This window comes from Coturnix japonica, chromosome 4, assembly GCF_001577835.2.
Source record: "Coturnix japonica isolate 7356 chromosome 4, Coturnix japonica 2.1, whole genome shotgun sequence".
NCBI lineage: Eukaryota > Metazoa > Chordata > Aves > Galliformes > Phasianidae > Coturnix > Coturnix japonica.
The window spans coordinates 28,754,768-28,780,257 of NC_029519.1; the positions used below are offsets into that span (position 1 = coordinate 28,754,768).

The 25,490-nt window shown below is 35.6% G+C and overlaps 1 protein-coding gene across 4 annotated transcripts in view; it reads right to left on the bottom strand.

The window, feature by feature from the left end:
• IQCM (IQ motif containing M) overlaps positions 1 to 25,490 on the bottom strand; it is a 130,828-nt gene that overhangs the window by 63,785 nt on the left and 41,553 nt on the right. For all 4 annotated transcript variants that reach the window (XM_015861182.2, XM_015861183.2, XM_015861181.2 and 1 more), the window contains 4 exons: positions 20,258 to 20,351; positions 16,647 to 16,717; positions 7,131 to 7,222; positions 153 to 220 (listed from right to left, as the gene is read on the bottom strand). In XM_015861182.2, coding sequence (XP_015716668.1) covers positions 153 to 220; positions 7,131 to 7,222; positions 16,647 to 16,717; positions 20,258 to 20,351 — 325 coding nt within the window. The remainder of the gene's footprint in view (positions 1 to 152; positions 221 to 7,130; positions 7,223 to 16,646; positions 16,718 to 20,257; positions 20,352 to 25,490) is intronic.

Consider the following 25,490-nt stretch of genomic DNA (forward strand, 5'->3'; position numbering starts at 1 on the left):
TCTATTGGAAATAATGTAAAAGCATGACTAAGATCCATTCATGCTTCCTATTCCTTTGTCAGTTTCAACATTAACTTCAGTAAGAAAAAACACTGGAAAATACATTTGAAAACAAATCAGTTTTAACAAAAGATTAATAGGAAAAAAAGCACCTCAATTTTTTCCTTTCTAGTTTACCACCCAGTGCAGCACATTTCTTTTTCTTGGTTTGGAAGCCTATCTGGAAAGATAGAAGAGAAGAAAGATCTGGTGAATTAGATGATAGGTACTGCTTATCTACCTTTGATTCTAATTCTATCTTTGTCTCATTTAAACAATATGAAAGCACAAAATACAGAATGTTTTTCCTCATAGAACCACTTGTGTAGATGAGTTTGGTTAATATTTGTTGGCTAGCTTTTAAAAAGGATACATCCCCTAGTAAAAGAAAAAACCAGCATATTATGGAATAACGTTACTATAACCCATCTCAGTTGTCCTTCTCTCACATGAAATATGGCTTTTCTCATATACATTTTCATGCTGTATTTACTGATGATGAATATCATATACTGTTTTTACAGCCCCTTGATTCAGTATCATGAGATCTAACTAAAAGATAACTGAGCAGCAGTAAAATCTTAAAAGCAAGGGAAAGGCTGATAAAAACTAATGATCTCTGCCAATCTCACACTTTACCTTTCAGACACCTTTTTTAGGACAGTCTGATTGGCATACAATATGTTAGGATATGCATGCATATAGTATATAGACTATATATATAGTTTTATCAGACCCATTTACTTGTTTGGAAACCCAGCATACACATATGAAGTGTATGATGGCAGGTAGTCTGCCTTTTAGTTGCTGTTGTGTAAAATCAATACAACATCTAATAAAGCCACCATCAATGATTTAATATGAAGATGAAGCTAAACTTCCTGTGCAATTGAGATGTGAACTGATAATTTTATATAGTCTGAGTGTTAACACCAGCAGCTTAGGAGAAAATAGAAGAAAAAAAGTGGACACAGAAGTGAGATACACTTTCTATTTGCACAAGAAATTCAGGAGCCATTCTATAAAAATGAATTTCTGGGCAAAGGTCCAACAATAAAGTGATTCAGAGCAAAATACATACTTGATGACTTTCTAAGTTGCTTCAAATATATCTTAGTAATTAGCATTATATTTGCCTAATGCTACAAGACATCACCAGATATTCTTGGGTTCTCCAGCTGCACTTATTGATATGTAATGCTGACAAAGGAAATTTATATACTACTGAACACATGATAAGGATTTACCAGGAGCAGATCTCTAAATATATCTGATAGTAAAAAAATCAAGTATCAAACATATGTAAACACTGCTTAATACAAAAGTGGACAGTTTAAACGATAACCTTTGATCTGCAGTCTGCTACCTACAAAACCTAATGAAGCGGGGAGAAAGCTATTTATCACCTTACTTTCTTAAGTATTCTTTTTAAAGTATGATATATCTTACATTACTTTCTTAAAGTAAGTTGGCCACTTAGTTTGGAGTACGCACCCTTTTAACAGTAAGGAAAATCATGTCATCAATCCCTGAAAAGTAGAAGGTGAAAAATATACACAGATTTGCAATCTGCACTTGCCATGAGATTTGATACACTGCTATAACAAAGGAATCAAATGGCTTTATCTTCTCAAAATCTTCCACAAAAGACAGTGCAGTGAAGCATGTGTTTGAATCGAAGTGAGCTGTTCTCACTTCACATTTTGATGAGTCTCTTGCCAATTAGTTCAGCCTCCTGCCTCCCAATTGCAGAAGGAATTTAATTGGCTATTGCAGCAGTCTGTACTCTGATAAGGTTGCTGAGTGGAGAGAAAAAGAAAGCTAGTTTCACTTGGAGACCACAAATAGTGTTTTCCTTCCACAATCCTCTGTTGGTGCTGGTCCACCTTCTCAGTGTGCAAACATCCTTCAACCATTACTCCCCCTAGATTTCCTATTTCTTCGTGGGGCCATCCAAAATTTCACAGTTCCTTTCCTTTACTCCCCAGACTATCTCCAGTCTCCAGTATGTGATTGTTGCAAGAGGCTGAGCACCACAAAATCATGTACTCCTCCCTCTTCCCAGTGGGAGAGAGTAGGGAATTAAAATTAAAAAATTAAAATAATAGTAATCATAAAGTAGAACTTGTGTGGTGAGATAAACTATTTACTAAGATAGAGAAAAGTTAAAACTGTTATGAATATATATATATATATTTATATGAACATATAAAAACAAAGAATGCACAAGCAATTTCTCACCACCCACCAACTGATGCCCAGCTATCCCCCCAGTGCGCAAAGAGAACAAGATGAACTCCTGCTCCCTTCAGAACTCATTCTGCATGACGTCATATAGTATGGGATAAACCTTGGGCAAGTTTAAATTAGCTGTCCTCATACCGTGCCCTCCCAGCTCTATGTACCCTCCATTGACCATGGCCTTAGCTCTCTACAACACTGCTTAGCAGCAAACATCAGTTTTTGCTGCAAACATCAATCATTTTTCTCCTAACAAACCAAAACTTAACATCATACCAGACACTGAAGAAAAAAATTCCACCCCAGCTGAAACTGAGACAGTGGCCCAGCAGCTTTTGCATACTTTTGTCTGAGGCTGCCTCCCTTCCTTGAATTCAAAGTTTTATTCTGCCTTAGACAAGTGTGGCCTGCACTAAAGACCTTGCTTCCACTTCACAAGCCACCTGTTATCTTCTTCACCAACCTGCCAACTTCTCTGTTGCTTCCCGGTCCCGCTGCTCCCCAGCCCACTGTTCCATCTGCACAGCAGGAATTCGGAGATAAACTTACCAAGTGTTAGAAGTCTCAGCTTTGTCTCAAAGCTGATGCTGTTTTGTGAACAGAATAATTATTCTGGAATAAAAGTAACTTTTATTTACAAACAACGTCTACATGGAAACCTACTCCAGAACTGGAGTAGCAAACTAATTTATTTGACTGAAGCTCTGCTTGTCTTCTTCCTCTTTTACATGGAGATGATGAACTATTTCTAAATATTTACAGTTTTCTTAGTAGAACAGGATAGATATGGACATAATTATTTAATTAAATACAGGGTAATCATTAGCCCAGATAGTTACTAATTGCAGTAAAAATCAAGAGGCAACAGAGAAATACAGACACGTGATGTATCATGAGGAAATAAATAATGATTTTGATTGTCATGATACAGAACTATCACAGTTCAAGAAGAATTTATTTGTTGTAACTATTGAACAGACAGTATGCTTAAGATTAATCTTTAGAATGAAGAGAAAGTACATTAAAGAGGTTGTTTTGGACTACCTACAAAGAGTTTCTGCTAAGCCTACCAGTTAGCACAGGAAAAACACCTACAGCCACATGCTGGATCATTAAATCATTTATCAATAGAAACAGAAATAATTCATCAATAGAAATAATAGAAGCTGATCACTCTATTTTAAATCAGAGATCATAGAGCAGAAAAGGATGTTTCACATTTTATTCAGTTCAGATTACTATGATACCCTGTCTAAACTGGTGAAATTGAACTATGGAACCACTCTGCATGATAAGCAGTAGAACTCTTTGTCATCCATGAATTGCAATTCAGGAAAAGCTAATTCACATCTAGCTTTGAAAGAGCTTCAGATTTAAATAACTGTCTCTTATTTTAGGTTGAGTGCAATACTGTAGTAAAGTAAAAATCACAAGCAATCCAAGCTATCTCAGTACTTAAGACATCACTGTTATATTCTGCCCCTACCTAAAGAAAACAAATCAGCAATTAAAAAACAGATATTCTGGTGTGATAATACCTTATCTATAACCCTTTCTAACCCTTTCTTCCTCAAATACCTTTTCGGAAAAGATTTTATCAAGAATATCTTAAAGTTTAATGAACAACTCTTACTGGTTTTATTTATCAGAGATACACTTTAAAGAAACAACAAATGCTTGTATATATACAAGCAGAGCTTCAGGCACTTTCAGAGCACTCTCACTGTTTTACCCAGATTCATAGGACATGGTGATCTATGTTGCCTCATTAAACAAAATACAGTCAGACATGCAAATATTCTGAAACATCTTCTTTCATGTGAAATGTTGAGTAACAAACATGTCTATGCATGACGTGCTTTCTACACTTTCTTCCTCACTTCTCGTCTACATTTTAATAGCTTTTCCTCTTGCTAGATTAGGTACTATAGCTGATTTTATCACAAATAAATGCCTTGAAGCATGTAAATGTACTTGGTAACTCACCTACCAGAAGTACAAATATTGTAAATAGGAAAAAGACTAGATGTTAAAAATAATTGAAAGGATGTCCTTCAGAATCAGCTATAAGAATAGCCTAATCGCACTGGCAATAAAGACCTATCATCAAAGGCTCTTTGGAGGAGATATCCTAGCTATGTTATCTACCCAAAAAGAGTACCATCATGTCTTTGGATCATATGCTCACTGCAGGTTCACTCATGACATCAGAAAATTTCAAGATTTTGTAGCTTAGTTTTGTTCTGCGGTAAAACAAAATCAAGATTGTCTAAGTGCAGGGGCTATGGATTCACTTAAGTTGCTGGAAAGTCATACAAAACAGAATGTCCTGAATGAAGCAGCACAGTGACTTTCAACTTCAGCCTACCCAAATAAACCCTTTGCAAGTTTGGTTTCAAGAGTGAGTAAGCATTTCTGCTTTTCTCATTTTCTCCCCACAGCAGATATTCTATGTCTTGAGAAATTCTTCTTGACAAAAATGCCATTGAAACTCATTCTGGAGGAAAACACTCCAGCTGGAGAGTTTCAGGGTTTGCCTGAAGGCAGGTTATATTTATCAGTCATTTTCTCCTTGTAGAAGAATTGTTGGCTTACTCTTGCTGGAATAAGAGTTTTTTCAGTAAGTGCTACAGTATGTCACCCTTGTTTCTTCCTAATGCAATTGTTTTCAGCATAGCTAAAGTGACCTTAACATAAATTTAAGTCATTGTAATTGCTGGAACCCTCATTGTTAGCCTCTTAAGGCTGAACTATAATGTTGATAACCACATATAATTGGCAAACTTTCATTTAGCTTTTAGTCACCATCAATCTAAGCTTTTACCTGAGACTAAATACGGCATCCTTGAGCATGCCATTAATATTGACAACAGACTTCAGAACACAGCATTTTCATTGAATTACCTCTAGATACATGCTGCCACTGTCCCTAGAATCTTGTATCACTCTGTTTAGTGCTGCTTAACAAAGTATCTAATGAAATATTAACAAAATAGTCCTCCCAAAGCATATTATCTTCAACAATTCTATTCAATATTGCAAACTAAATTCTAGACTCTGTGCCTTTATGGATCAATATCAACCAAGATATCTTTAGATTACCATACTTCCTAGTAAAGATTTCAAATCAGAAGTAACAATATCAGGCACCATTTTGCAGCTAACTTCTGAAAACTCTTCTGAAAATATGCTTAGAAATCCGTGCTATCATGTGTGGTGTTATATTGTCCATCAGTATGGTCACTCAGCATTCCAGCACTGACTGCAGAGTGTGGAGAAATGGCTGTTAGGATAATCAGTGCAATGAAGAGTGTCTCAGATGAGAGGAAACAAGAAGTATTATGACCTTTTTCAGCCCAGAGAGATAGAGTCTGACAGTGTACACAATTAATTCAGGCAGGAGTGGGCGTGACAAGTCAAGAAGGGAGAACTGTAACACCAAATTACAATGTTGGCATGTTACAAAGTCAGTACAAACTAGCCATGCCTAAATTTAGGGTGAAAACTGATTAAGGTTTCTAACCACCAAAAGAGACTAGAGCTGTTTTCCCACAGAGCACTGAGACTTTAAAGAAAAAATAATAACAACTAAGGAAAAAACAGTGCTTAATATCTTGTATACCTAAATGGTACAGTTGCCTTCAGCAGGAAAGTCCTAGGATTATCAGATAAAAACGTATCTGTTCAAAGTCACTCTCTTTTCATGAATTAACTGCATCTAAGGACAGTTTACAAGTAGAACTGAATTACAGTGAAGAAATAAAAGTTCGTGTTTATACATAGCCTATGTTCACAGTGCTTTCCAAAGAATACAGGGAACAATTATCCAACTGTATTTATCTGAGGATGAATCATTTAAAAGCAGCTATAATTATATGATGCTTTTAGGGATAACATCTCCCAGATCAAGAGGTGATAGAATTTCAACAGCCGCTATCCAGAATCCTGTCTGACTCAATTTAAGTCATCAAACCTCCTCTCATCTTTTATATTCTCTTTATTCACAGACAGAGGTTCCTTTTTATGAACAAAAGAAACATTTAAAGAAAAAGGAAACTTTCCACTTGTTTCTTCCCAGTCTTTCAGACTTCACAAAGGTTTTCCAACAACCTAAAATACATTCCCAACCCAAGCCATTCTATGATTATATGTCCTATTGACTTCTAGGGTCAAAGAGAAAATTTTAAGTATGGAATTTATATCCAACAGCTGCATGATACCTTAAATTATATTTAACATTTAATTTTTGTAACTCAAAACCATACGACTGCATGTCACCATACATTAAGAATTAACAAAACTTAAAAACACATTTATTTATTTATGCACATAACCTCATTTGTAATAATAAAAAATTGAGAATCAGTCATCTTTGAAGTGTTAAAACATTTTTAAGAAATACTTGTTAAAATCACTACAAAGGTACAGTAAGCTACAGAGTTACCGCACTACATTTCATGAGGCTGGATCAAATAATTTTAGCTCTAATAGCCATTGGGAGAAATCTTACACTTTTGGATAGTGCACAGTCAGAATCAAATCTGCAAAATAATGAGAGCCGTGCCATGATGATGCAAATTCTGGAAATCTGTGAAAAACTAGTTTATCCATGGTAATTGGTTGACCATAGTTCTCATAATATTTGAAGGCTACCTACTAAGCTAATAATGTTTTAGACACAAAAACTTGGTTACTACTCCAACTATGAGCTTTGTTACCATGCTTTCATAACACCATCTAGACTATAAATTCTCATGTGCAAAGTAATTATTATTATTACTGAAATATTTCTAATCTGTAATGTACACAGACTTGATCTACCCTTACCAACACTCAGTCACTTTACATACCTTCTTCAGTCCCACACGTTTTTGACTCATCTGATCAGCCTCCTTCACAGGAATTGATGCAACCATGCCTCTCCAGTCCCAGTATTCTTTACCTGTTGAGCAGATTAATGTGGTTTTGAAAAACATATCATTTATCTAAATTACTTCACATTATTTATCTGCATTCAAGCTACTGAATTTCTAGTTTCAAATTGTGGAAGTGGAATTGATATCTAACTCCGATGGGGTGAGTCAAGAGATTCCAAAAAACATTTTAAATATTCTCACACTCATTTTGGGGATCAATGAGCATAATCTTAATGTCAGCATCTCATTGCATAGCTTTGAATGCAGTCCTTTCAGTATTTTCAAAGGAAAAACTGAAAGTGTCATTTTATCAGGATAGCCTCCATAGAAAGGCATAAAAGAAGTTATGCATTCTTCCATTCACCTTATCACAGAAAGAATTAGCATGGCTTCCTGTTCCTCTCTTAAACCTGTTGGCTGCCATGTTGGCCGAGAGACCTCCTGTTCTATTCTCCTGAAAATTACCTAACTTGTATGCTACTTTCAGATTAAGGCTGAAAACAGGAACAGAGCTGCGTTTTAAAGAGCCAGTCTGATTCTGTCTAACTGCAACTCCATCATAGTCAGTGTAATGCATGTATCTTGTGCCAAGTCACAACATAGTTCTTACTCCAATACGATAATATCTTTAAAGTGTTCCTAATGGCAAAGTACACATACATTAAATAAAAACTGTCCCTATCAGCTTCAACTCTGCTGAATTCTTTCCTCCAATACAACTTCATTTAATGAAAAAAATGCACGCATTACTTAAGATGAGTTGCCAGATTACATTGTAAAATAAATTACTATATAAAGTATAGTGTATGTACTATAAAGTTCTCAAAAATAAATAATCTTACTTTTTTTTTTTTTTTTTTGTACAAATGTACAACTGTAGGAAGTTCTTCCATCACATGGTAGTGATTGTTATGTTCTGTACAAAATAACACAAATTTGAAATGGTAGAATGCTTAGCCTATATCACAGTAATTTTAATACTGACAGAATGAAAGAATTTTCTGCTTTTTAGAAGAAAATACAACCTTGATTTCAGTGAGTGCACTACAGTATAAGGAATCAAAGATACCTCAGAAGATCAGACCATTTCAGGAAAACCAAATAAAATTTGGCTAGTGAAAAGTAATAGGCAAGTTTTTCCTACCATTCATATCAATACAGACCAGACATACTGAAAAATATCCAACATTCTTTTTGTCCAGGTCTCATTCTCCAAAAGTAGTGAACTTTAATCAGTTATGAGAAAATTTTAAATCTAAATAGTTACAGAGATATCTGCAGTCTCGTCCTCCTCTCTTTGTTAGCTGAACTCTTGAAATATGAAGTTTAAGGTAACCTGAAGAATAAAATTGGACAATCTCCTCACTCTCCCTACAGGCTACCTCTCTTGATGCAGACCATGGTGCAGCTGGTTTTCCAGCCTGTAAATGCATGCTGTTGATTTGTGTCAAGCTTTTCATAGAACAGGAGTCCCAAGCCCTTCTCTGTAGGGCTGCTTTTCAATGAGTTCTTCCCCTAGTCTATGGGACTGACCTGACCCAATGTAACACCTTGTAGGTAGAGGAAAATCAATCCTTTCTTCCTCACAGAAGTGGTATCAGTCCCTGCCAGACAAAGGTTATTTGCCAGAACTCATCTGTCATGTAATATAGCCAGGTGCTTTTAAAATGGTTATTTAAAATAAGAATATATTCTTCATTTCCTTTCATTAAAATATCAGGAAACAATCTTCTACAGTCTAAACAAAGGTATGCATTTCACAAACAGTTTACTGTCTTCACAAAAATTATTAATTTGCTTATCAGAAATGTACCAGACAGACTGTAAATAAAAAGGAAAATCTTCTGCAAGTGCAGAAAGCCTGCTTTTCAGAGCTGGTATTACAAATAATTAGCTTGGCATTTAATAAATGACATTTCTAAGAACTGCTAAAGCTGATTTAACAAGTGAAAAGTACAACCCTGTTTTGTTTAGAAAAGGTAGTTGCATTGTTGCATACTTTATGCAAAATATTTTCACCAATGCAGGTTTGAAAATATTTTCATGCATTAAACACTTGAAATAAACATCTGCTCTGTACGCTGAACTTTCTATAATTGTGCTCTCTGCTTCACAAAAACTGATAAAATGTAGTAAAGCTGATATATACCTCAGCTGAATGGGTTCATGCCAAAGTTATAATAAATTCGCTCTTAAAGATGTGGTTTTTTTCCGAAGTATATTTCAATTCATAACCAATCCAGATTGCCTTTTATATTTTGGTAAAAATGAATAAATAAATAATAAAAAAGGAGAGAGTGAGAAAAGATAAAAGAAAAAAGAAAAAGGAAGGTTTTATACATCCTTTCTAAACTTCAGAAACTTCAAAATCAAGCTTGATAGTTGCCATCAACACTAAATATTTTGAAGAATCAAGATTGCACACGCTTGTCTATTTATCCTGTCCACAGCATATTAACTGTTTATACTAAAAGTCTCATCAGCTTTATTTCTATGCATTAGAAATCTTAAAATATCTTTCAAGTACTTATGATATCAGATTATCATTCACCCAGTTCAGCTGCTTAGTTAGCATACCCACATCTCTCCAGGGGCAAGAATGATGCCTCCAGTCTGAATGGCACTTATAAACAGGATTAACATAGAAGATTTGAAAATGGAAAGAGGCAGGTAGGTTTTGCATGCATGCACACACGTGTGTATATGAGATAAAATTTATTTCACTACTTCAGTGCAAGATGATGAAGACCTACAAAGCAATCCAGTTGCTAGGCATTGGACCTGACTCCAGGTGCTTCAGAATGTTTTAGCACGTCACAGAAATATATAGAAAAGATTGAGATCTATTGTAGATTACATTAGATATACAATTTCACAGTGAATAAAATATAAGTTATACCAGCAGTACATATCTGAGTATCCTAGGGTCGCCTCATTAACATCACACTGGCTTAGGAACATTGATGGAAAACATCTCTAAAACTCTGAAATCAGATGCTATTGTGTCCCTATTACCAATTCATAAGATCTCCTTTTGCACCTTGGAGATCTTCTGTTGAACCCCACCATCCTAAACCTACAAGTTAATCTTCCTCTTTAATATCTTTCTCCAACCGCTCATTTCCAAATACTCAGTGATACTTTATTTCATAGCCATTCTTTCCACTAAAGAATTCAGTTTCTGCCCTCAAAGAACTTCCTTAGGCCTAATTTATTGAAGTGAAAATACAACAGGAAACAGAATCAAGTATACACATGAATGGATTATGTTGCTGTTAAAAAAACAAACAAAAAAAAAAAAAAAAACAACTTTGAACTACAGTTTCCTTCCCTCCTTCTCCATCTCATCCCCATGGGTTATTTTTCAAATGGACTTTCACAGCAGCTCTTCACTGAAGTGAATGCTCCTACTTTGAGACCTAGGTATTAGTTCAATAATTACAATTGTTCAGCCCTGTATTTAATAGGCATGTGAGAAGACTGCTAAAAATATAGCCCATATTGACTATAAAACCTTTAGAAATACATACAAAGCTGCAATCCCCAAACTGAATCCTGTTCCAATCAGTAAAGCTTTTCTACTAAGCTGTAATGAAAAAATGGAGAAAAAAAAAAAAAGTAAAAGGAAATAATACTAGGGCAGAAGAAACAGAGGAAAGAATAAAGACTGTAATTCAAACAACCACCACTGTGGTCAGGAGAGCAGAAGTTATTTCATCATTGCTGCAAACTGATCTGATTTTTTCAAATGCTTCAAAATTCTGCTACTTCTAATTTGCTCTTAAAAGCCTTTGATTGTATCAACAAAACATCAAAGTGCCTAAGCAATATATTGTGTGAGTATCTTTCATAAAGGTCATGTGAAATCTCCTCACCTTTTTTTATTTTAAGATTCTTTTGAGAATTCACTGCTAATTTGCAGCACTATGGGTGTTTTTCTCCTTTCCTTCCTTCAAACCTTATTTCCAGATAACACTCTCCTTTATGAAATGAAACAATTTTTCACACACTTTCCCATGAAAGAAAGCACCATCAAATTTTTGTATCTTTGTTATTAAACAAATATGTTGTGTTTTGTTGGTTGTTTTTTTTTTTTTTTGTTGCTGTTATTCCTGATGTCACCATGAACTCTGTCGAATCAAGAAAGAAAAATAACTAGTTCAGAGTTTCCCATGGTAAGATGGAAGTAACGCACAATAAAACCTAATACCCACAAATGGTGTTATGTAGCTTAAAACTATACCTCATGTTAATTACCAATAACTCCATCATTTTAGGAGCAAATAATTGAAAAGATAGTCACAATGGAATCTAAAAATGATCTCAACTTCATTGGACACCATTTTTTCCCCCTTTTTTTGACAGAAAAATTTGTCAGTTTTCCTATACAATAAAAAAAAGAAATAGGCAGATGCACCTGAAGCAGGCAGCAGTAATTTGATTATTTCTTAAAACACTTATATTGAGGACTGAAATTCCATCCCAAATGAATTTTTTCTTTACATTCTACCTTGGTGTGACTGACTACATAATTACCTAAACCTGTGACATACAAAAGGGTGCTGGAGCTAGACATGCTCCTACTGAAGCACGAAAACTAGCCAGTGTCCCTTTAAAGGGAAAAAGGAAAGTGCAGATGTTTTCACTCTGAGCAAAGTTTGGTGTGATTATGCATCAAATCCTGTTTAGAAGTGAGCCCAAGTCACATACTAAGGCCTCCAGCTTTTGGCAGTCCTTCAGCTCTAAAGATCAGATTTTCAGAACTGTTCAGCTGTCACAGATAATGCAGTACCAATCCAACACTTGGCCTTTCAGCTTCTGGCCTTTACTGCATCAAGTCTTTTATTCAGAAAACAAATTTCTTATTAGTGTCATCTGTTAAACAAAAAGAGAAAAAATGACTGTTGTTGTAAAAGTTATTTTTCAGCAGTGCATTCAGAAATGCTAATATTAATACATTTTTTTCATTTAGGACCTGTCTGTGGAAAGCAGGTTTGGCAAATACTTAAACATATATGGCTTCCAAGATCCTGCTTTCTATCCACTACCAAATCAGTCATACCCTAACTATGAAGCCATATACATTAACAGTGAATGGGAAAAAGCACACTATTTGAATGCAGTATTAAAAAAAAAATAAAAATAAAAAAAAATAAAAATGGTGTGGGGAAAGAGCCTGAATCAGGCTGTGAACCACTGTGGAGGCTGCAGCATTACTTTATTAAGTAAGTCCAAGCATAAAAAAAAAGGTGGTCTTACAGATATTCTGATCACAGTATTACATTTTTGAAGTATAATTCAAGTGCTTTACTTGGAACATATCACTCATAGAATCACAGAATCATAGAATAACTCAGGTTGGAAAAGACCTTAAAGATCATCAAATCCATCTGCAACCTAACCATACTACCCTAACTCTAACAACTCATCATCAAGAATTATGCTAAAATGGGCAAGATCAGCATTCTTACTAGTCCTTCCCAACAAACAGGTCATGTTTCTGTTACTATGACCTGTTTACAGCTACTTAAAGAAACTTCAACTGCCTAAGCTGAATTTCTCTTTGCTGAGCACATTCATCTTTTAAAAAATATATGTATACAGACAAAAGCTGAATTCCAACTTGCCTCCTTGTACTCTGCTAGAAAATCATTATTCCTTATGACAGAAATAGAGGTGGGCAACAGAATGAAAAAGCTGAAATAAGTTCAAGCCAATGCTTGACTGTGACTCATCCTTGTTCATGAATAAGGATGAACCAAGTCAGTACAAAGTTTCTGGCACTATTTCCTTATCATCAAATATGTTTGATTTTTCACATATTTGTCATCAGTTCCTTTGGCTTGGATTGTTTTTGGCTGATGGAGATAAGCTAGACCTTTGATTTAACTCAGCCTTTAACTATCTAGGTCATTGAAAGAGAAATATTCAGAATTCAATCATCTTTATATGAGGAACAACTTAAAGCAGTAAATAAATAGAACCAAGAGCCTCAGAGTTTTGTGCAAAAGATTTCAGACTTTTGCTGAGAGAAGGAAAGATGAAAAACTCCATACCAATACTCAAGCCTCTTAGTTGCTTACAAGTCGCCATGGATGTGCAGAAGAAAAGAAAGAGCCACTCTACAATTTACACTGATTGAATCCAATTTACTGCCCTTGTAACTTATCACTCATATGAGCTTCATACGAGTTTGAAGGTTGGAAGAAAACCGTGAAAAAAGCACTTGTATTCCTGTATTCCTCTCCTTTCAATTTCTCCTCACTTGCACACTGCGTGCCTCTCCAGGGTCCTGAGCAAGAAATGCTGACAAAAATATGTCACCTCTCTGTCATGCAAGGTGGCAATATGAACTCTAAGAGAGTTATGGAAACAGTGTAAGGAGCTTTACCTGTAAGTTCAGAGAATATAAGAGACTATCACTCTACTTATTATTTGAAAAATAAATCAAAATGGCTGATACTTATCTGGCATTAATAAATGCCAAATAATAAATGGATCATATCAATTGTGAACCATGACCATAGCAGTATCTGTAATCAAAGTGGATCAGTTAATCTCAGTCCAGGCATATTTTCATATATGCCTGTGGATACACATGCAAACATGTTCATGTACAAGAATCAATGCCTGGCTATACTCTTAAAGTCCTTGTCTTGATAGCTTTAATTGAATTAATTAGCTTCTACAAGAGGAATGACGATCACAATTTAATATGCAGTTTAGGCTCAGAGGAATACAACCAAATCTGTACAAACATTTACAGAATTAGTCAGTTTTTGTTCCCAGAAGATATGGAAAAAGCTCAGGTCCTTTTACTTTGCAAGACAGCTGGACTAATGTAATTTGCTAAAAACATTCAAGAATTAATCTTGACATTTCTCATCAAATAATTTACTGTTTTTACTGAAGACTTAGGTATTCAGCTAGTTTGACAGCTGCTTGAATATGGTTTGAAGAATTTTGGCACTAATCACTAAATAACTTATTAGAAAACATATATTCTTTTTATATGCTTAGGCATTTCCATTACTACCAGTTCCTTGTTCCTCATGACAAAATCCACTAACCTTAAGAAGCACTTTTAGAGGGGGGTAAAACTGCAGTTTGCATTCTTTCAGTAAACAAAAACAAAACAAAACAAAAAAAGTCAAGCCTTGAAAACAATAAACAGCAGCATTTTTAAAATCTTTTCTTTGAAATCAACATTTTTTGCAGATATTATGAGGGCATAATTAAGGGTTCTCTTATGAAGATGTGCAAACACCATTTTATAGCTGAGCTAATGCTTAGCCTCAACTTTCAGAACTGTTAGGAAAAAAGAGTAATACCAATAAAATAATTGCCTATTTTGTTTTCAAATACACTGCTAGATTACATTTCTCTCCCTTTTTATTTATGACTCCCACACTACAATATAACTCCAGCCAACATTCACTTAGGGAAATCAATAATCTTGCACACACCCAGAGCTTACTTACATGTGTCAGTTCAAATAAGCAAATATGAAACTATCAGAAAGTAAAAACCAAAGTCAGAAACTTTTGCAAGATTGTCTCACATTTTTCTGTTCCACAGAATAGCAGTTCAGTTCTCTCACTGACACCACAGAGGTTTTTCCTCATCACTGTATCCCGTGGTTTGCACAGCATGAATGCTGGGAGCTAGTTTTACTAGCCAGCAGATCTGGGCCAGCTAGGAAGGAAAAGTAATCCTGCGCTGAAAAAACAGTGACAGATTGCTTCCTCCTTGTAATGGAGGGAGGAGCAAAGCACAAACAGTAACTGAGAGCTACTCCCTGCCTGATCTGATCCAAGGGGACAACTACAGACTGCCATTGAGTTTGGGAGAAATGGTCATGCTGCAATTTAGTTCTAAAGAACAATTAAGTAAAGCTTTTCAGAGCCTCTTTGCCATTCTTCAAAGTATTGGCAAAAACACTTTGTGGATACATTCTAAACTTTCCCATTCTTTAAGACAGCAGTTTCTTATTGATGGTACCTTAAATCAGCCTTTTCTTGACTGCTTGTATGGAAATTTAGATTCTGAAGTGGGTGACAGTCATAAACAGAAGTCATTAAAAGACAGAAGGGATGTTAACTCTTTCTTAGTACCTAACTGTCAGAGAATCTACTGCTTTTGAAAGCTTTGGCTTATAGCAAGACTCTACAATGCAGAGAAAGAGGGAAGATCAGAGTAGACAGATCATTTTACTGCTAGAAACAGATTGCCTAGGGACTTTTAAGTGCAGTAGATTAGCGTTGATGTTTAGTGACTAATATGATCCAATGCTCAGTTAAGTCTTTGAAAGCCTTAAGAGGCATTTATGGAAAACACATTTTTGTTATTGTTTCTGTTTATCAGGGAAAATTCAGGTCACGTGTCTTCACAAGTCAGATCTTTCTACCTGATTCTCAGTACCCTTGGAATGAAAGAGACCAAAGATCCTCATGTCACAGAATCACAGAATGACTCAGGTTGGAAGGGACCTCAAGGATCATGAAGCCTCAACCCCGCTGACTGGCAGGGCCAACAAATTTCCACATTTACTAGATCAGATTGCCCGGGGCCCCATCCAACCTGTCCTTGAACACCTCCAGGGATGGGTCATCCACAACCTCCCTGGGCAGCCTGTTCCAGGACCTCTCCTGTACCACTCTCCTAGTAAAGTACTTCCCAAGACTAGTCTGACAGTCCAGAGATTTATCCTGCAAAATGGAGCATCAAACAAAGAAAGCTAGAGCAGAATTAGTATGGCTATGACAACAAGCAGGATAGAGGGGTAAAGATTCAAAATTCAGGATCAAGAACCAAGGATAGAGCAGATAGAAGCACATTAGGTGTCAGGATCACTGACCAGAGCCACAGCCATATGCCATACACTGGAGAAAACATCAGTCAAGCTTTTGGGCCAATAGCTACATACCCCAGGGGCAGACTGCTGTCTGGATTAACAGTGCTTAGATATCTGAATATCCAAGTGAGTTCTGGAAGAGATTTGATGCTTGCCAGAATTGCTCAAGATAGTCAGACAAATTCTTATTACTTTCTCATATGTACAAAGAAATATGTCTAATGGTGCACAACAAAACACTAGAAGACACATTTCCCTATGAGTTTGAAGGCTAGAGCATAAATGTTTCAAGTAAGCTAGTAAAGCCAGTTCACTGGGAAGGAGTTAGGGGATAAATACTGTGCATTGTCACCGAGTTAAATGAATTTATAAAAAAGACTGAAATTTAAAAAAATAATAAAAAAATAAAGAGGAAAAAAAAGGCACATTTGTCTAGCATCAATGTTTTAAACATTTTCAGATTTGAAGAACACTAGGAAAGAATATACTCCACAACTATCCCTCAAAAAAACTCCAGTTATCTTTTCTAGTACTCTGCATAGACTAATCAGATTATATCTACTCTGTAAACCAGAACAGGACTTACTCCTCTTTACCTTTGTGAGTGATCTGAAACCCAGGAATATCACCCGGCCCAGGAGAAGAAATAGGTAAATCCAGGGATTTGCTTTAGGAAACAAACAAACAAACAAACAAACAAAAAACAGAAAAGAAAACAACAACAACAACAAAGCAAAACTTAATCATCTGTATTTCTACAAGACTTTATTGTAAGCTAAACTCTCATATTGTGCAATGTATTACTTTGAAATATGTTTTTAAACACTTAAAATAAAAGACGAAGTGAATGAACAATTGAATGAACAATAGCTTTTGGGCTGGGTACCTGCTAATTCAAGAGACTAATTTCTAAGTTAGATATTCGTTTCAGATGTGCTTATAAGCCATTGCAATCTAAAAACTGCTTTATAATAATAGAAAATAAATTGACAGTTTTATTCTAGCTCTTCACAGACTGACTTCTGTCATCGTGACTTTTATTAACTGGCACTCACTGTGATCGCAAATACAGAAGTCAAAGAATGAAAGTAAACAAATACCTCCTACAGTGGCACTGGAAGATACAAAATTTGTCTATATTGGTAAAATGTGGGCAAGTGGCATTGCCTACAGATATGCTGTGTATGATACATTAATAGTAGGCATCATTGAGACAAGGAAAACTTCTGTGAAGCTCCATTCACTTTTGGATGAGTGGGATCTGACTTCCCTGGACCTTGTTTCTTCGTAACCATGCCAATCTGTCTGCTCAGCTGTTCACAGACTGCTCTACAGAATAATTACAGCAGTTCCAGATGTTTCATTTATCCTACCATCAAAACAACATGGTATGTAGTTGGGGTAAATAATTTCAAAGATACTTAGTACTTTCTATCAAAAAATCAATTACTGAAAACTGATACGTGTTCATAAGAACTACTTCATGTTCATGAGTGCCTTTCACCAAATTGCTACATTTTTGTTTAGTCAGGGAGATTGGGCTTTTGGGCTCCATTAAATATAGAAATGTTATATATACGCTGGGCACAGAAAGCATATTCAGACTAGTGAGTAAGTCTGTTCCCATTGTTAGTTTCTAGAACTGTTGAGAAATAACAAGCAGCCCAGGAGCTTCCATGGGATAAACACATCTAAGTTTCAGCTCTGGCTTGCAGATGAAGTTATCAAGAACTGTCATAGTCAACAGTAATATCAAATGCTTTTAAAACTTCAGTAGAGCTTCTTCATACCTGTTGTGCAACCACAGATCCAGATAGTAGTGAAAGAGGAATAGAAAACTCACGGAAAGGAAATCATTATCATAACACATGTACGCAGATGGGTTTGGCAGTTAAGTATGCTATCATATAAACTTCCTTTTTTAAAACGTATAGCCAAAGTCGCACACCCTATGCCTTGATATTAAGAATGATACACAGAAAAATCTATTTCTAAAGGTTCAAAGCTTTCAGTGGTTTTGAAGGTGTTCAGCTTTTTTTCAATCCCATTCCCTTTTGACAGCCACCAAGAACACTGCTATTAACCAGTAGCATAGTGCCTAATTTTGCTATATCACTGAGATAATGTTACACTTTCAAAAAATAAAGACCACCTCATATGTATCATACAGCACGGATATTCTTTTATAATGCACTTCAGGAATTATCAGGATGCTGATCAAATAACCACAAACATGGTTACCTGAGATAATCAGTCTGAAAAGATAGTGTGCTGAAAGCAATACCAAATGAAATCAGAAGTACAGATATAAGTTAATTTTCTTGGGAGTGTAACCACTGGAACCATACATAAATTCAGAAGAACTTTGGGAGACTCACTGAGCTGTCCTACTGTGCAGAAGAATCTTAAGAGCCTCACGTAAGAGAAGGCAAAAGACAAACTCCAAGTAGAATTACCCATTGATTTTCAGTTCAGAGTTCACATACTACTGATGATGATGGGGCAATATCAATTTTATTTTCTGCCAGTTCTCTACACTTCAATAAATACAACTGCCATGTGTGCCTTAAAAGTAGCTAGTTAATGTTACCATCATCACTTAGAAAATACATCAGAAGATGTAAATGTAGCCACAATTATGGAACAAGGTAGCAGGCGTACACAAGAATCTGCAGTAAAGTGACATTGCCTGACACATGTTTTCACAATATAGAGCTACACATGAAGTTGTCAAAAAATGGGAAGTCCAAACATTCAGGATTCAACCTCAGTGTAGTATCCATTTGCTCATGACAATCCTTCCACTTCTTTTTCTGCTTTTTAGTGGCCTTTTTTTATTTATTATTGCCAATCTCCTCCACACACTGTGACATTACTTCTTTCTACCTAGATGCACACAAGAAGTGATTGGGAGCAAAGGAATAGCAGACTATAGAAATCCTGCAAAATTATCAGATAAACATTTCAGTAACTATATGAGGCTTGTTCTTTTAGGATGGAAGTCTTCCAAAAGGTGTAATCCTTTCTCCCTTTGAGCATTTGGGGAAAGAAGCAGTCAAAGACCACTGATACAGCTGAAGTGTTTTCTGTGGGCAGCTATTTCCACTGTGCTCATTCCAAGGCAAACATAATTGCACTGCTAAACAGACAAAATGCTAAGTTTCTAAGACTACCACCAATATTTCAATCTCAAATTGAAACTGAAAATGTTTCGCTAAGAACACTCCTTAAAGTGCTAGAATTCAGATGATAAAAGGAATTGTCAACAATTTTAAGGCATTATTATTAGAAAGGTGTTTGAAATGATAAAAAGGAAGTCTGAGAAATCTTTAAATCATCAAAAGCATAAAGCAACTTTTGAGAAGTTTCAGCTTACAAAGTATCCGTCACAAGTGCAAATAAATACCCATAATGGGTAAGAATGTGCTCCATTATGCACGTTAGTGAGTGGGTATGTGCTCACACACATTAGAGCACAGGGGCTGCAGCTTTGAGGAGGAAATACTTATCAATGCAGTTACTACCTGTGCAGCCCACGTCTATGCATGTTCAGGAGAGGTGGTGCTGCCACAAGGGAAAAATGTACCATGGAATGATTATGCTGTGCCAATAGATTAGAAGAGAATGAAGAAAAAAGTTCATTTCTGAGAGCAGAGCCAGTTCTTCAGCTGCTGCAAATGTTCACCATTCCACTTAACTGACATTTTAAAAAGGAAATGGCAAAGTCGGTATGCTAAAAATGAGGTGTAAATAAAGTTTAAATATATTTCAGTACAGTTTTGTTACATGGCCTCATCCTGGACTTTAAGATTTAAATATGAGTTTGATTACTAGAATCCATAAGAAAAAATAATAATAATAAAATCATTTTAGCAAGTATATTTAAAAATTTAAATTTTTTTGAGCATCTCTTACTCTAGCAACTGGAGTTTTAGAAGTGTATCAATGGAAAAAGCTTATCCTACATTTTCTGTGAGATCTTGGAATTCATTATATTCACAAGGCACCATTGAGTTCCATAAAAATAAACAAAGCAATCAAACTACTGAACATTTTTCTTAGGTCTTACTGAACTCTACAATGTTTCAAAGAATTTATGGTAAAAAATTTACATTAAGTGTAACATATAATATGTAAAAAGACAAGGTAAACTTTATTTGTATTTCAGAATGAAGACAATAGTTCAGTCAGTTCTACCAGATCTTACCTGAGATAGGAAAATTTCTCCTTTTTTTCCTCATTCTTCTGAGATCTACACAGCAAGTCAATCCCAGACAACAACTCAGCTACACTTATTTTCTCTGTGAAAAAGATAAGCAGTATATTAACAATTTTTAATATATGCATTCACATATGTACGAGCATAGAAAGCCCTAGAGAAAAATAACAAATCATTCTGTTTTTTGTTTTGTTTAACAAGAAAGAGTATGAGAAACTTCTCAGGGAAACTACAAACATATGCACATCCTGCAAACAGACATTCTCTCCAGTGTCACTCTGCAATTAATTTTGGGGTCCAAACCATTATGGAAGTGGACCACACACTCCATGAAGCTCTGTTTTATATTCACAAGCCTGGTGAAAGCTAAAACACTTTTAAGCATAAAAACCACTTTAGAAAAGATCTAGTGAGGAATGTATACATATAGCCATTGTTTTAAAAGAGCCAAATAAAGCATAAACATTCAATATACTTCAAATATGTGCATTTTACAAGTATTGTTTCTTTCTCCCTCAGTTGTATTCTCCCTCCAGAAATCTTCCTTTAAATAAAATAAAATAAAATAAAAGAATACTTTCCCTAGGCATTTCCTTCCTCAGATTAACAACTCTTTTTCAATATTGTGGACTGCTTTACATTTTGTGCTGTGTTCACTCAAAAGCAGATACATTTGGAAACTTTTTGTTTTATGCACCCACACAAACATACCACGGTGCATTACAGGCAAGATAGAACTGAGGATGCTCACTGCACTATGCTCCACTGTACCAATTCAACACCAGCAAATGGAACTTTTACATCTTTGTTTTGCAAACATCCATAAATTTCAGAGAAATAAAATGCACAAATAAATAATAAAGTGGGATTCAAAAGTCAGTCTATACCGACAGATCCTATGAGCCCTTCTCACCCCACTGCAGAAGATAAAATGCAGCACATGCAGCTTTCACTCAGTAACAACAACTGCAATTAGCCCGGTGACATTCCCCTGCAGACTTCCCATACTAAAGTATGAGAGCAAAATTTACCTCCAAATAATGGATCTCCAGTAGGTGGAGTGCCAAATCCAGAGGAATAGCACATACATCTTGAGATGCACCTATTCAGAAGTACAAGTTTCCACCAATCTTTCTGTACTTTATGATGTATCACTTTGATTTCCAAGATCATTCCTTTTCTGCATTTTAAATGTGTGTGTTGATTTAAGAGAGCTATAATGGATCTTTCTGTTTCAGCGCTGCAAATTCACATACTCCATGAAGGGATTTAAGCTGTCTCTGTATTTTTGGCCTTCTCTGTATTTTTGGTATTTTCCTAGTTTTGTGTTCAATACAATTATGCATTTTTACAAACTATGTAATGTTTGCCTTAGAATCACTCCTCTTAGTTGTACAAATTTCAGTCTTTTTGTTCTTCTGACTATTAATATATCATTAGTTGCGATAGTTCCACAGAAAATATTAATTTCAAATATAGAACACAAGCAGAAAAATTATCTGCTTGGTATAAAGCTTTCAAGATTTCAATATATGTAAAGTACACAAAAAGGCTTTATAGTACATCTTTCAACTTGCCCAGCATGCAGAACTACTGTTCTGAATGCCAGGTACATATCTTCTATGAGAAGACAATATTAGTGCTTTTTCAACTGATATAGTCTTTCCTCCTTGCATGCAGATTTGCAACATCTTTCTGACACTTTGGCACTTTCATTTCATACTTCACAGTTTTATCAGTGCTTTGAGCTTTGAAAGACAGCTCATTTATTTGCTATACCTAGATGCCACAAAGCTTAGAATACACTATATAAAGATGTAAAGGAAGATGTTGATGGAGTTCCAACAACAGATAATTACCTTGATAGGATTCCAAAAAAATGATCTGGTATAATTGCTGCTTGTCTAGAATACAAAAACAGTCTTGCCAGACTGTAAATTCATGAAATTTCTGAAAAGTTGCTCACTGTATCGTTTGTCCAAAGATCAACTGTGCTGACAGCAGTGCAAAGGATACAGCGTCAAGTGATGACAAGTTATATCAAGACTATGCATAATAGTTATTTTGGATATTTCTCCCATCTAGCCCCTATACAAAACATGTTCACATTAACAAAAGCAGAATGGTTGGATTCTTCCCCTGACTTGGATTCCCTCTCAGCTGTTTCCTAAAGCATTGGTCTTCTAGGTCATTACTGTTCTCTGAATCCACTGTACTTTTTTCACTGAATGACTTCAAGCCAAACTTTTTCTTTACTTCTCTGCCTTCTCCACCTCTGCATCTCTTTTCCCGTCAGCCAGCTATTCTGCTAGATAGCAGGCTAAAATAAATGGGTCTGCAATAACATCCAGAGGTGTTCAAAGCCAGAGTCATTAATGTCCCTTAATTATGGAAGAAAGTAAAAGGAAGGGGCTGTTGGTGACTCAAGGAAAAGAAAATTCATACCAGTTACCTCAGAATACATTTTCTAAACACAAAAGCATAGTTCTGATAAAAACAGATCTGGTTTTGCATCATTACTGTTGTTCTGCTCAATGAAATATTCAATAACAATAATTCTCTTACAATGCACGGGGACTTTCTAAAAGTACAACAATTCAACACTTGGAAACATTGGCTAAGATTAACTCTAAAGCAGTGCATGCATAAACATGCACAGATGTTACTATTTGAAAACATTAAAGAGGTACTGAAGTTCCTAAGCACCTCCCAAGTTGTGTTGATTTCAGCAGTTATGAGTCATAAGGGAAGAAGATAGTACTGAAATTACATGCCTGAGACACTTTCCTTTACCACTTACATTTAGGAAAAAAAACAACAGTGTATTCAAAAATACTTAATGAGGAGAAGAACACTCTGAAAGACTGCAAATACCAGGGACTGAAATGAATAAATCTGCTTACCTCTATTTATGTAGTTTAAAAAGTACAATGCTAATGTGTTACTTGTTTCTGATGATACCATGGGAGGCTCAGGAGATCTAATTTCACAAAAATTAAAAATAAAAAGGTGACTTCTGAAGGTTCTGAAAGTTATGAGACTGGTTATTTCAGGGAAAATTTTGTATAAAAAAAATTGGGCAGTTTTATAAACATAGCAAAGAATATGAGACTACTGATATGTGATGTACCAGTCCTTCTCTGATTAATAATTGCATTTAGTCTACTGAACTAGTCACCTATGAGAGCAAATGCACTCAAAAGATCCTATTTATTAGAAGACCAACCTTTTCCTGAGGTCATTTTAGTGTCAGCTCAAGACTACAACACATGCAAACAAGGATTTCATGCTGAGAATGGAAGTTTACTACAGTGTGCTACTAGAGTTAAGCTCATGCTACCCTATCTTTGTATCCCAGGTGAAATGGCTCTCAAATGACGAAAATATTGAAAGAGATACAACCCAATAACCCTGCTCACTTTGGCAACTGTAATCTAAAGTTTCACAAACATATAAATTTAGATAAATAAGTTTGTTTAACCAAATATCTAGGAAGACATTTATTGAGAAGCTGCTTGATTCAGAGCACTTGAAATGAGGTGAAATCTACCCAAATTACTATCTTAATAGGAATTTTATAAGAGTAAACAACAAATCTGAATGTAGAAACCAATTTTTAGGGCATCAGAACTGCCAAGTAGACTTCCTCAACATTCTTATCAAAACAAAAAGGAGATTTTTTTCTTCCCCCTCAGAATTTACCAGAGTCCATGATATTGCAAGACTTGGGTAGCCTGCACAGAACACAGATAAAAGTCCAAAGGTTAAGGATGTCAGGAAGCTAGATTTGGTTTATAACTTGCAGTGCTTAGTGGTTTCATCCTTTTATCTCTAAATAAATACTTGACAAGGCCAAAGGAGTAGAGCTTGAAACTATTTTTGCCAAAAGAAGTTTACCCAATGTTGAGCAGCACAAACATAAAAGGAAAAATCAGATGTACAGATATTTTCCTTCAGAGCAGCTCTTTATAGACCTGCATGAGATTTATGGTACCTCAAGTAGAACCAGTGACAGTTGCTAAACCTATCAGCTGGCTAGGTCTGAAAAAGCTGGAAATGTTTCTACATATGCCCATTACAACATTCTTCTTCACAACACACAAAGCTTCAACCTTCAAAGTAGAAATGAAGGCAAAAGTGTGTGGGAAATACATACCCATCTGACAGAGAGTTTAGGGTTTTACACACACACACACACACAAAAGAAAAAAAGAAAAAAAAACCACAAAAAAACCATCAAACTTCACAGGACAGACTTGATTCACTTCACATCTTCCTCATTTTCCTTCCACTTTGGAGTGACTCAAATTATCAGCGTGAGAAAAGAGATGAGGCTTATATTCAATATAAAAAATTGCTGGCTGAAAATATATTATTTTGATGAAAATTGTGGCTTTAAATGAAGGCTAAGGCTGTTCTGAAAGTAAAGCCTCCTATTTTATTATGCCGGCACACAACATCAGAGGCAGATTTTGGTGGTATTGCTGAAGAGACTGAACCTTCCTACCAACATCCTGTAACATGTTGCTGCTGTGTGATAGAGGGCAACAGAGGGGCAGTCTAAATAATCATTTCTGACATGGAAGTGTATGAGGCAAAGGTGAGTAACTGAATTCCACCATGCAGAAAAATGGTACCCACTGACATTCATTTAATCTTCCTGAATGTTTATGGAGACCAAACAGTGGATGCAAGCATGGTAAGGTGGTGCATGGTGTGTTTCAGCAGCTGCAACAGTGATACGAAAGACAAGCCACATTCCAAATAGCCATTTACAACTGTTACACCATGAAGAGCTTCTCAGTAGGCTCATGCTCAGCTAATGGTGGTGACTACACTGAAAAACAGTGTTTCATAGGTGACAATTTGGTCCGTTGATGTTATCATTCCCTTTGAATGTATTTTAGTTTCCATGGAAATAAATAGGAGGTGTTACTTTCATTGTGCCCTATGTATAACTAATATTTTTTACTCAGATATCTGCTTTCTACAGAAGTTTGTGGGTTTTTGTGAGAAACAGAAAACAAACTCTCCAATGTTTTTTTCCCATGGTATACTCTTCTAGAGTATGTAATTTCCAAACCAGTACATATACACTGTGCTCAAATTTTGAAAAGAAGCTTATCAGTCACACAGAAATTAACTAACACAGAAAAAAATTAATGTTAGACTTGTTTAAAAAAAAAATAAAAATAGGGTGGGCAATGGGCAAGCACTGAAT